The following is a 13,813-nucleotide window of genomic DNA, read 5'->3' on the forward strand; positions in this document are numbered from 1 at the left end:
AGATATAAGGGTCCTTGGACCTCCTACCCTATAATCAGCAAACACTATAAGGGTCCTTTGACCTATTTTATATAATTTGTTTGTTTGGTCGCATTTTGTATCATTGTCCCTTGTGGCGATCTTTGATTGAAGTTGTAATCATGTATCAATCCAGTTGTATGATCTTGATGTAATCTTGACGTAAACCCTAAACAAATAGGGTGGGTCGTGTCACTATTCAAATTATTATAGTCTAGCATTATATTTCTTTAGTTTATCCTCTGTATTTAAATATGGAGCAAAACTTTTAAAAATGTATCAGACTATGTAATGAAGCACTGAAAATAATTTGTATTGCTCAATCAGATTTTAAAGCATCAAATTTTTACTAACTTTGCTCAGTTAATTTAATACCACATATTAAAGAAAAGTAATTATTAATTTGCATTACTACAAATGAACAGTTTTTCTATTATATTTAATAACCATTCCATGTTACTGAAAGCTAGTCAACAGAAAAATTGTAATTGCTTATTTATTTTTTTAAAAAATATTTTCATTAAAAAAAATTTTTTTGAGGCTGTTATTTCTTTATAAAAACATAAATAAAAAATTATTATTTACATTTTATTTTATTTATGCAGATAAAAGATGGTCTAATTGGTTGACTTGTTACCAAAAGATAGATCTTTTAATTATCACTGTGGGACTTAAATGAATCATCTTGGAGTAGGGCTTTAATGCCCAGTATAATCTTTCTCATAGTGTTACCATATCTGTTATATGGTAAACAAACATGAAAGGGCCTCTCCCAATCTACACTAGGCTAGTGTGTGGAAGTTTGTGCCAATATTTCTCCCATTAATAAATTTTTTTTTAAAATAATAACTTTTATTATTATTCATTATTATTAATAATACAGAAATTTATGAGTGTAGGTATTAAAATAAATTTTCGTATTGAAACAATTTCTAATGTGTAAGAATATGTTTAAAAATGTTGAGAATATCTATGTTAAAAATTTTGTGTTATCAATTAAATATTTACAAAAATCATTAATCATTAGTCAAAGTTCTAAACAAAATTAATTTTTATATACTATTAAGGTTTATCTAAACTGTGTTTTACTATATATAAAAGGAAAAGAAATATGTCTGTTGTAATTTCTTAATTAAAAAATATCACATGCGATTTACTGAAATTCACACAGATGTTTATATAGAGAAATAGAAGATAATAAGATAATCCTTGAACATCCTCAAACTGTAGTTAACCTTCTTTCAATTCTTTTTCAGGTATATTCCTTTCAAAGCAAACAAATGTTACTTTGGAGTTCATATAATTGCATGTTCTAAAAAAATATTTTCAAGGAAGGCTAACTTGAATTTCTTCATTCATTGGAACTACAATTTAAAAGAGGAAACATAATTTTTATTAAAGCAATGACGCATAATAAATGTAACTAAAGTTGTTCTAATGTTTAAATAATGCATTTAATTACAAAATATAATTCATGTTGCAAAATTACACTATTCAACACTAGCGATACACTATTAAACACAAAAATGTGGCTCTTTTCTATCTTGTAATTATTACTTTTTAAAATAAGCTTTTTTTTTTATATAAAACATTAAAACATTCTTTAACATATAAAACATTCTTTTTCTAGTAAATAGTCAAGTAATTTAAATAAAGAGGATCAAATGGTATTTTAATAAAATATTTAAAGGTAAAAATAGAACCTTATCTATGTGATCTGTTGAAAGCATTGTAACAATAAGGAAACACCCAACCCTTTTTGCCATTTCTGTCATAACCTCGATTTTTAAATGGAAAAATTATTTATGCCTTTTCAGTACGCAGTAGCTTTTTAGTAAACTTTTTTTAAATTTATATATAACCAATGAATTGCTAAAAATTAATAATCAGCATATTAAGTGGTATAAATTATAAAAATTGACATTAGTTACAGCACTTAATTTTTTCTTCTTGAAGACAAACAATATACAACTAGATTATTTTGACAACTCAATTTATCTGGCTGCATTTCATATCTTATTGTTGAAAGAGAGTTAATTTTCTAGTTCAGACTAGTAGCCTGTGCAAATGAGTAAACTCCTATAAAATGACCAGAAATTATGACCAACTAAGACTTAGGATAAGAATTTAGGAGATTTTTTCCCTTTTCATACATTCGAAAAAGATTCAAGGTGTTTTATTTTATGGTAATGTCAAAGAAAATATTAGTTTAAATATTTTCTTCGACACTTTTTGTAAATCATATGGCTAAATTTTGGTTGCTATGTTTTAATGTATTGTTCATTGGTCCCCAACCTTTTTATCACTGCGGACCTGTCAACGTTTCATAATTTTACCATGACCCGCTGGGTGGATTGTTTATATTTCAGATTATTTTGGTTTATTAATTTTATTTAAACATAGGCATGTTAAATACAGATAAATAAATAAAATACAGTTACACCAAAAAAATAAATATGAAGTAATTTAACATTTTAACTTAGAATGTTAAATCAGTGAGTCATGATCGAGAGAGAAGACGAAGTTCTTCATTAGTTCCAATGTAAATTTCGCTCCGCACTTTCGTGTATTGTATTTACAGTTATGATGAGTGATTTTTTTTTTTATTAAAACTAATTGAAGGAGAAAATAGTTGCGGTGTTTTTTTTTTTTTTTTTTTACTTTTTTTTTTTTTACTTTTTAAAACATTAAAAAATTAATGTCACTACCTTCGGGGGTCCATTTTCTTTTAAATAAATAAAATTTTAATAGAACACAAATATTTTTAATTTGGGCTATAAACCTTGGAATTTAAATTCAGTTTCAATGAAATGGGTGGCTCGGTACCATTTGATCCACTGACTGGGGGTTGGGGAACACTGTCTTAAAGAACAAGTTTTTTTTTCCGGAAAAAACTGGCAAAAAATAATAGTTTTTTTAAAAAAATTTTTACAGAAAATGAATATATAAGTATACTGTAGGTTATTTTTTGCAATTTCAGTTGGGGGGGGGGGGGGTTGGCTAGGTAGCAGGGCTTGATGTAAAAGTTATGAAACAAAAATTATTGTACAAGCAAAGTTTAAGTAATTTGGTTGCAGGTTTATTTTGAATTTTTCAAAATATTAAAATCAAATTAACTCAAGAGATCATCACTTTCATGGCTGAAACTTTCTGACAAATTAGTATATTAAGAATCGTCAGAGTCACTCATTATAAGATAATTTTTTCAGAACAAGTTACAAAAACACTTAGTCAAAATTAATTTATGATTAACTGTTTACATTTATGATTTTTTATGCAAGGAAAATTCTGCTTAGTGGTGCCATCTAAGGAAAATTAGTTATAATCTAGCCTATCCATTTTAACTAGAATCGATCTCTGATGGGCATCAGAAATAAAATAATGCAAGATACATGATTGCCCATGTGCATCACGGGCATGTGCGAATTTGCCGTTAACTTTTGCTTGTATCAGACAAAGGCAAATGTGTTAAGAGGTTTAAATAACATTGTATCTTCGGAATAATGGGAGGGTTGCTATATTGGACAATTTTACTATTAAGTGTAGACTTCATAGCTTTTTAAATCTTTGTTATTAAAGCAAAATAATTTTTCTGTCATAAGTTTATTCTTTGTAATGCTGGCTCCTAAATGAAACGTAAGATACTGGTATTTTTAATTTTCTTGTAAAGAAGGGGAGGGCAATGAATTAATATTTTATATTGAAAACTTAAAATACTAGTTAACTTAAATGAATCTAATTTTAAAAAATGTCTTTCTTTTAGTTAATTAGAAAATTTTAATATACTTTCAAGAGTGTTTAATGAGCTTTTAGCTAATTAAGTTTCTTACACACTAACTATGACTATTAATTAATCATGTTGATTTTTAATAGCTCTTTTATGTTTGTATCTCTTTCTTTTACTTAATTGTTGAGTTATATTTTAAATTCAATCTCTTACTTTCTCTATTTTTCAATTAGATCAGTACCTTGAGAAACATCCTGCTATGCCATCCTTTTTGTATAGGTTGAGAGATGCTGGAAAGAAAATGTTTTTGATTACTAACAGCCCATTCAAGTTTGTGTAAGTTTTCCTTCAATTCATTTGTTATTTATATGTGATTAATATTGTTTAGATGCTTTTTAAAAATTGAATCGAGTTCATGTACTCTTTCAATCATTATAATACATCAATTATAAATAATATACTGAGGGAAATCTCAATTATATTTTGAAGTTTATCTCTTACTTACCTGTAACTAAAAAGTAGCATTTCTATTTTCAACAATTAAAAAGAAAAACCACTACCCATGTATTAAGATATACTTTCATCAAAGATCTGTTTATACAGATTTCCATTGGTTCACATAAATGATATTAACAGTTAATTTTTTAGTTAAAGAAAAAAATTCCCACTTTATATTTTTTATGATTATTATATTTATTTAAATTCAATTTACTATTTATATTTATAATTGGATTTTAATCTGTAATTAATTAGATTTTTTTTCAAATTAATTTTATGACAAATGTTTACATTTTGTAAGCTTAAGAAATTTATTTTTTGTTTGAATTTATTTTAACGTACTCATGACAAGACTTAAAACTAAGGTATCTTACAGTGATAATGGTATGAAGTACATGATAGGTCCTAAGTGGGCAGACCTGTTTGATGTCATTGTTGTACAGGCCAGAAAACCTAGATTCTTTACAGGTCAAACCAGGTGAGTCAATTTTTCCTACAGGTAATTTAAGTTCTTGTTATGCTAAAGAGTAGTTTAATTGATATAAGAACTGATAGATATAATTACTGATAATATGTTAAATCGATTGATATAAAACTGAATTTTTAATAGTTTTGTAAAAAAAAAAGAGTTTTTTTAGTTTAACTATTACTAAAAAAAGGAATTATTTAATTAAAATATAATGTAAGTTTCTTCTTTTAAAATGTTCTGATGTATTTACTAGCATATTATTTTTCATATTTTGTTCATAAATATTTTAAATATATAAAGTGGTACATTTTAAATATATTTAAATTTTGAAATAATTTGATTTTAATAAAATGAATAAATTGTTTAAAGGTGGGTAATAAAAAGCCCTGCTACTAGTCAGTCAAAAAGACTTTTGGTTCATTCAAAAGACATTTGATTTAGGCCATTGTTAATTTAATCATGAATCTGATCCATTACTTGGATCATTTATTATCTGTACTGTATTACATGGATGTTTTTGAAGGAGTGACATTGGTTGTTAGCAAGAAAATTCCTCTTAGTATGTTTCTCTTAATTACCTCTTTTAAAAAACTAATTCCTATTACAGACCTTTGGATTTGTTGCCAAAGTTTTCCCCTCTTAAAAATTAGTTGTGTGAATAATCCACAGAAGTATTCGAATTTGGAATCAAAGTTACTAAATTTTCATGACAGAAGTCACCCATAGTTAGAAAATTATCTAGGCTACTTGTAAATAAATATTAAGTTCAATAAAAATTGCATTAGTGTAAAAGTTTTTGCAACAAAACTTACTTATGAAATTTTTATTTCCTTAACTATTAATCTTATTTATAGCATATTTTGTTAAGTATTATTAATTTTGCATCATTTAACAGACCCTTTAGGATTTACGATGTACCTTCCAATAGTCAACTCTGGGAAAGAGTGCAATCTCTAGAAAAAGGAAAAGTTTATATTGAGGTAAGATTGCTAATTATTTCAAAGCTCTTTCAACATTTGTCTTTTTTTAAGTATATGTAATAAAAAAAATTATCACAGAAAGAGAACATGAGTTTTTTTTACCTCTTTTTGACAAAATGTTCAAATATATTTTATGGCATTTTATTATGTATTCTTCAATGTTGAGTGTTAATCATTTTTATTTAGGGCAATTTAAAGGAATTACAGCGGATGACTGGCTGGTATGGTAATTCAGTATTGTACTTTGGGGATCAAATTTATTCTGATCTCGCAGATCTAACACTTCATCATGGCTGGAGAACAGGAGCTATCATCTATGAATTAAATGTAAGACTAATTTACTTTTTTTACCATGTAAATACCACATTAAACGATTTCGTTCTAGAAGCAAAGCTAGCTTTTAAGCATTACCAAGCATACAACTGCCTGTTTACGTATTTTCTGGGTTGTGGTAGCCCAGTTGTTTAGCACGATTCTGGAAGAGAGACTGGGGTTCGACCCTCAAGTCTGCTAAGAACCATTGAGTACATGTGATATACCTGCTTGTAAAATCTGTAGAATAGGAAGGCTTGTGGTCATTTGTTGAGCAGTACTGAGGGTGCAGGGATCTGGAAAAAATTTCCTTCTCCTTCAGATCTATGTCTACATTGAGAAAGTGGCCTGAGGAATAGTGGTGCTGCCCTATATCATTGGGGTTTGGAACTAAGACATGCTTTCACCTTTGCAGTGCTGTCTTGTCAAACGAAATGTTTTTTATTATTGGTATTCAAAATTACATCCTTATTTGTTGTTTCATTGTGAAATTTTCACATAACTGTAGATTAGATTTTGCTGGAGATATTTTATTAATTGTTTAAATGTATTAATAAAACATCTACATTTCTATTCAAATAAGAAAAGGATATAGTTTGTGCTCTATAAGAATAAAGCAAAACAACACGAATGAAACACACACTTTTGTATAGTTATTTGAGCTCTATTCATGTTGCTTCGCTTTAATCTAAATTTCTTATTTAACTCAAATTTTTATGCGTTGAGAGAAAATATTCTTGAAGAATAAGATATAAAAATATTCCTTTAAACATTTTATATTTAAAGTAATATGTTAAAAGTAATTTCTAACAACAAATTCAGAAGTAATAAATTTTCTATCATATGGATGTGTTCTGAATTTGCATACATCAGTTGTATAGAAGTTGAACAAGCCTATTGAAGTTCTAAATAATTTTGAAATTGTTCTAAATATTGTTATTTTACATTTATCCTGAAATATTTTTTATGTTAGAAAGAAATTCAGATATTGAATTCTGAAGAATTTCGCCATGATGTTGGCTGGCTCCAAACTCTACAACATTTAATCGAAGAAATGCAGGTTAGAAAAAATCTTTATTTTTTAAATTATTAAGCACATGGCTAAGTTACATATTTATATTGCATACTTTTTAATTTTAGGATTATGAAGAAGCTAATGATATAATTGAACAGCTTTTAACGGAGCGTGATGATCTAAGGTATTTTAATTTCTATAAAAGTATTGAGTGTAATTCAAATGCTGCTATCCAATGATTTCAATTATACATAAACATATATAATAATTATAAGTACATATATACGTTTATAAGTTTGTACAGTATTTAAGAATAAGTAAATATTTAAGAAAATTGCAATTTGTGCTGAATTCTAGAGCCTATTATATCTTTTTAAATAAAATTTAGTCTTGTCTATGCTATGTTTTTATAAAGAAAATATATTGATTACGAAATAAAAGTTGCTTTAAGTAAATAATATTTTTTAGCTGTCGTATATATATATTATGAAATAACAGTTTTGTGACTGCTAATTCAATTTTCTTCTATCCATTTTTTTCTCCACAAAAGTAAATCAATCCTACTTCAAAATGTCTATTTCAAAATAAACTTTTTCTAAAAATTTGATTATTATTTATTGACTATTAATTATTATTATTATTTATTGACTATTTATTTATTTCGATTTTCAATATTTATTTGTATCAATTTCTCAATTTTTTGTTTTAGTTTTATGGTTGCCAAAACTACTTGCCAAAAATTAACTCTCATACACTTCTCAAAATGTATAAAAACTAATCAAATAAAGTTTTAAATCCATAGAGTGCTAATGATTAAAACCAAGCGGTCACTATTTGAAATTTTAAATATTGCTTATCAGGGATTTCTCCACTTATTATTTGTACTGTGATAAGATTTTTCAATGAAACTCTCAAGTTTCGATTGTCAGTTTTGCTATTGAATTCTTTCGTATTTATATTAATTTTTATTTAGTATTATTTTTTATATAAAACATATTTTCCTTACATTACTAAGATTTTTACTAATATTATTTAAGAATTAATGTTATAATATTTCATTATTCTAAGATAATTTAAATATTTTTCAAATGCTATTTTTTCTAACCTGTGAATCTTTTTGTGTAATGATGTATAAAATCCTCTTGTTAAAAGTTTAAAGCAAAGAATGTTATTATTTTTGATACTTATCACCCCATTGAACATTAATTAATCAAAGAATACTAATTGATAAAGTTACTGGGCTCACAGTAACCTTCTCAAATGTTTTACAAACACTCTCCTTCAAATTTTTTATTTTGATTGTTTGATTGTTTAACTTTTTTTTTTTTTTTTGCTCTAAATCTTTGTTTTCTAATTTTTCACACAAAACATCTTTGAACTAGCTTTTTGAACTAATTACTTCAAAGTACAGAGCTCCCAATCCCCATAGAGTTTTCAACCCCCAGCTGAGTTTGATGTTGGGTCTGAATTTGATATGCAATAGTTTAGCGTCGAAATCAGTAATATCCGAATATAGATGTTTAAACTATTGGAACATTTCTTATGTCTTAATTTTCTGATATTGAACTTTTAATGAAATGTGATAAAGACAGTACAGTTAAACTTTCTTTAAAACTAATACTAGCTTCTTTTAGCAATTAACATCTTTCAATTTTTGATTTTCTACGATTTTGTTGACCCAAAAGTTCTTTACTTCTGTTAACAATTTGAAAATTATTTATATTTTTTGTGAAAATAGTAGCAAACAAACATCTTAACCTGGCTAATGCTTTAGAACTGAAATTTCACGTCCTGTATTAATTGCCTTTCAAACATATTTCAGAGTTGTTATATTGTTAAAACATTTTTCCCCCAAATAAAGTTGCAATTTTTGTTTTTGCAGACTTCATACAAAATCCATGTTTAACAAGCAGTTTGGCAGTATTTTCAGGACTCACCACAATCCAACCTATTTTTCTAGACGTCTTTTTAGATACTCTGATATATACATGTCTCATGTCACTAATCTATTGAATTATTCAATGAATCACATATTTTATCCAAGAAGAGGAGCTTTGCCTCATGAGTGCAAAATACCATTTATGTGAGATAAAGCTGCCAAGTGATACCATCAGCACATGTGTGATAATAATTATGTTGATTTAGGATTATTTCTAGTGCTGCAGCAGTGATATTTCTTAGTAATTCTAGTTAATTATGTAGTATTATTCAATCTGTTTTGAGTTCATAAGTCTAGTTGCTTTAGAACAAGATGTGGCGACCTATTTCAACTTGCAGGCCAACTGTAGGTAATAAAATAATTACAATAGGTATTGAAATTTTCTTTTTATTTTCATCTGGTATTCACATCTTAATGTATATCTTTAGAATCCTTGAAAGAAATTCTGTAAAAACAAAATACTTGTTAGGGATTGCAGATTAATAAAGTGCAAAATGCCATTTAAATATAAAAGACAAAACGCTATCAAAATATAACAAACGACGACTGCGAAATGTTGGAATAAAAATATCGAATCATATTTGATTTCTGTATGAAACTGTGGGAAAGGTGTTATTTGAAACACTTCCAAGTTTCATTAGGCAAACAAACTAGTTTTAATAATTTTAATCTCAACTTCAACATTTGTAATTTCACAGATTTTGGTTCATATTAAATGATAATTGACAACCCTTAATGTGTATACATTTTTTAATTTTATTTTTGACAAGGTTTCTGAAAATATATATTAAGGGTAATAATTGCAGAACACCATGCATATAAATATATTGGATTGTCCTGAAAGTTTGCACCTATTTTGGATGAAATTTGAAAGGCAACACATTTCAGTTATTGTGTACATTTACAATAACAAATTAGTACACGAATGCAATACATTATGGTGTACAAATATAGTATCACTCTTTTACATCTTTCACGCAACTTGAAAATTTTATACTTATCCTGAAACCTTTGGGGTTTTTTGGGCATTAACCTTAGTTTTTTCGTATTCAAAGTGTTGAAGTTTCTACCATTAAGGGGATTTTATAATGATTAGAATATCTTGTGAAATGTTGTGATTATAATAGATGTTAAACATCTCCTACGATCTCTAACAACTTTTGTCCCATCTTTTAAACATACATAAAATGGCAAAAATTCTTCTGACTTGCTATTTCGGGAGTTTTTTGTTCACTTGCTGTTTTTAATCAGGCTAATTCAAGGCCATACTTTTCAAATTCTGTCTGCATTTTGGCCTACAAATTCTATCTTATGTTTTATAAAATCCTTTTAATTTGTTAAGATAGGTGCATAGGCCACCTAACAGAATTCAGCATGAACTTTCCGGACTATCCAATTAAGAAAGGCTGCTATTAAACACATCATTAATTGAAGTGTGTGTTTATTATTTTGCCATTTTCCCATTGCCTTTTAATTTTGTTTATTTTCTTTTTTAAAATTAATTTTAATTACTAGTCCTTTTTTTTTAAGTTTAAATTTCTATGACTATCATTTAAGGCAATTGTGAAAATGTATTAATCTTTTCAACTGCATCTTCATTTTTAACTAAATAACAAATTTTAATAAGAAATCTCAAACTTTTGAGTGTCATAAAAAGAACAAAGAGTTTTAATTAAAAAAATGTAGTCTTTCAGTTTGTTGCATTTAAAATAGGTTGTTTAATGTTATTTTTATTAAGTAAATCTTCAAACGATGAAAAATAAAGTGTTAAAAAATAAAAATAATTTTAATTTGAATAACATGTTTGGTCTGCTAGTTATAGGTTGTTAATGCCTTCTTTAGAAAAAGTGAATCTCTTGCATTGTGAAATCTGTGTTTGCAATTGTTTAATGTGTATGTGAAATTTAATGGACTATATAAAATGAATCACTGGAATCAGTTTGAATCTTAATAGATAATTTTTAGAATGTTTTCATTTACCAACCTAAAATTGTACATTTTTTTTTTTTTTCTGTAAATTTAGTGTTCAATTATATAAGTAACTTTATTGTATGTTGTTTTTCAAGTAATATTATCAGTAAAAGATTATTTGTTATAAAATATTTATTAATCATGTAATTAGTGAAAATCATAATATTTGAATACATATAATACTGAATTTTGCTTGTTGTTAATTTCTTTAATTTTTATCTTAGTTTCTTTTTTTTTCAAGAAAAAGAGCAAAGTTTTATGTTAAAAATTAGTCACTAATCACATCAATCATTATTAATTATAATTAATATCCTAGTCAAAAATTGATACTTTTATATTGGTTTTTATTGTTAAGAATGTTTTATTTCTCGAACGAATATTTTTTAAACAAGCCAGAGTAAATTTCCTTTGTCACTGAAAATTTTCAATTCACTGCTCTATAGTATTTCTTTTCTTATTCTTTATTTTTCTCCTTTTGGCAATGGTCTGAGATACAAAACAAAGCTTTTTGATGGATTCTTGTATACATTTTAAATTGTCTATAACATAAGCTGTTTTAATTCTACCATATCATGCAGGAATATATAATTAAAAAAATGTATTTTGAATGTAAAAATTTATGAGAATTTACATATTTTAAAATTCAAATTTAGTATTGATGAGTTTGTCATTTATATGTTAAAAAGTTGCTACCATCAGTTTTAATTGTTGTTGATTTTGCAGCTACCAAATGTATTTTTTTGGTTTGCTATTTAGCAATGTTGTGATATTTTAAAAAAATTCATTTAACTGTTTATTTTTAACTTTGTGCCAATTTTTCCACAATCAATCTCAAATTAATTGTTAATTTTGTGTATCTATTATAATACTTTTTTTAACATGTTGAATCTTTTAAAATTGTGTTTTGAAGTTTGTTTGTCAAACCTTAACATAATACATCATTTATTAGAAACATTTTATGTGTCTATACTTTATATATTTTTTACATTGAACAGTTAACAGCAATTTTATATATAAATTCTTGTTTACTACACATACTTTTGTTTCTTTTCTATTTTACAAAGAAACAGTTTAATAAGTTTAAAAAATGTCATTTCAAACAACAAAGCCTCCTTTAATTGACACACTCAAATCCGAGAAAATATTCCATGTAAGGAAAGAGCGTGCTAATTTAGAAATCTAATTCTGTAAACTCCTCGTTCACAGATAGTGTTCTGTGGAACCCTCGAGTTCCAAAAAAATTAAGGGCTTGGGATTTTTTTTAAACAATTTTTTTTTTGCATTTTTGAAATGTTAATTACATTTATATCCTATCAATAATCCTTTTTCACTTCGTATTTTGGGTGCCTCTATTAAATTATTTAAAGTGCAAAGGGAGAAGAAATGACAATTTTTTTTAATATTATTTTTTCCTAGTGACAATAAATTGAATAAATTATTTAAAAAAAAAAATATTTAAAAAAATCTCAGTAATATTTCTCATCACTATTTTCCAATCTCAATAATATTTCCCATCAACAATATTTCAACTCAAAATAAAAATAACTACATTTGTTAATAAACACATATATTTCACAATTAACCATTATTAATGTTTATTGCAATTTTTAATTTTCATTTTAGCATAAATCATAATTTTGCCTATTTTATTCATTTTCAGATTATGTAAATAAAGTTAAAACAAATTCATAACTAGACTAGATTTAGTTCCAGGATTGCAAGTTTAATTGTCGAACATAAAAAATTGATATAATTTAAGATTATTAATGATAAAGTGATGAAAAACTTTTATTTTTCTATTTCAATATTTTCAAAATAAAGTAGTATTTTACTTGTTAATATGTTCACAATTCTCCTTATATACTTAGTTTATAAGTTTAAGGTTATATCAAAAGATGGTTTGCCATTTAAAGTTCCATAGGCAAAAAAAAATTAGGAACTGCTAGTGTAAACAATTATAACTGCATTTATATGATGTCATACATAATTAAAAATAAGAATAACATCAATGTTTATTTGAAGTTAACAAAATCATAATGTTTAATACTCAATGAAAATTATAAAAGTGCAATGCATACATTACTGATTCAATTCAAAAACTAGGTTTTGCATCGCTGCAGCAGAGGAGAAAGATGTAAAAAAGTTTGTTTTGAATTGTTTTGGCCCTTAAGATACTCATTTAAAATTTTACCTTTAATATCATAATTTTTAGTGTTAATAAGTTTCTAAGGTCCTCAATAACTTCCAGAACTAATGTCTGAAGTTTTATTACTGAGTTACTAATAAATGGTTCTGAAGTTAAAAGCATATTGCAAAATGCCTCCTTGAAAAATTATAGGTGCTACTAAGACTGTTACGATATCTCCTTATATGGTATCTGGCCTGATTCAGCTTTTGAAAAAAGTTGTTGTATAACCCAATATACAATGAAAACAATATACAATAAGATAAAGAATTCACAATCATGCTATCAATCATTTGTAAATTTCCCTGCTAAAACTTTTTACCTATAGGCTCATACAGCTCTTAGAAAATTTCAAAAGTGGTGTTAATATTCGAATAAAAGAGTTACAGATTTCATTTTATCAGGTTTCACTTTAAAGTTCAAAATGCTATATTCGAGGTTCTACGACTAAAATTAGTTATTTGGAAATATTAAGCATAGTGGTGAATACAAATTCATACAAATACATTTTGATTTTCCTAATTTTGCTGCTACTTTTTAAATTTTATTAGGAGTGTAAGAATCCTGTACACTCTTTGCTTTTTTATTTTGTCCATAAAAAAAAAAACTCATGTAAAAGTTATGCTTAAAAAATTACACATTTTTGTTACATAACTGTAGAATATCTGCTTTGAAGAGCTTTAAAAAATAATTTTTTAT

The 13,813-nt window shown here is 26.1% G+C and overlaps 1 protein-coding gene across 1 annotated transcript in view; it reads left to right on the forward strand.

Moving 5' to 3' along the window:
- Nt5c (5' nucleotidase C) overlaps window positions 1–12,198 on the forward strand; it is a 32,213-nt gene extending 20,015 nt beyond the window's left edge. The window contains exons 8-14 of the mRNA XM_087161919.1: window positions 3,979–4,081; window positions 4,620–4,721; window positions 5,608–5,692; window positions 5,879–6,019; window positions 6,978–7,064; window positions 7,145–7,203; window positions 8,902–12,198. Of these exons, the coding sequence (XP_087018045.1) occupies window positions 3,979–4,081; window positions 4,620–4,721; window positions 5,608–5,692; window positions 5,879–6,019; window positions 6,978–7,064; window positions 7,145–7,203; window positions 8,902–9,106 (782 nt within the window). The 3' untranslated portion in view covers window positions 9,107–12,198. The remainder of the gene's footprint in view (window positions 1–3,978; window positions 4,082–4,619; window positions 4,722–5,607; window positions 5,693–5,878; window positions 6,020–6,977; window positions 7,065–7,144; window positions 7,204–8,901) is intronic.
- Window positions 12,199–13,813: the final 1,615 nt, after the last annotated feature.

This window comes from Parasteatoda tepidariorum, chromosome 1 (genome assembly GCF_982258835.1).
Source record: "Parasteatoda tepidariorum strain Cologne lab strain chromosome 1, Ptep-v5.0, whole genome shotgun sequence".
Classification (NCBI taxonomy): domain Eukaryota; kingdom Metazoa; phylum Arthropoda; class Arachnida; order Araneae; family Theridiidae; genus Parasteatoda; species Parasteatoda tepidariorum.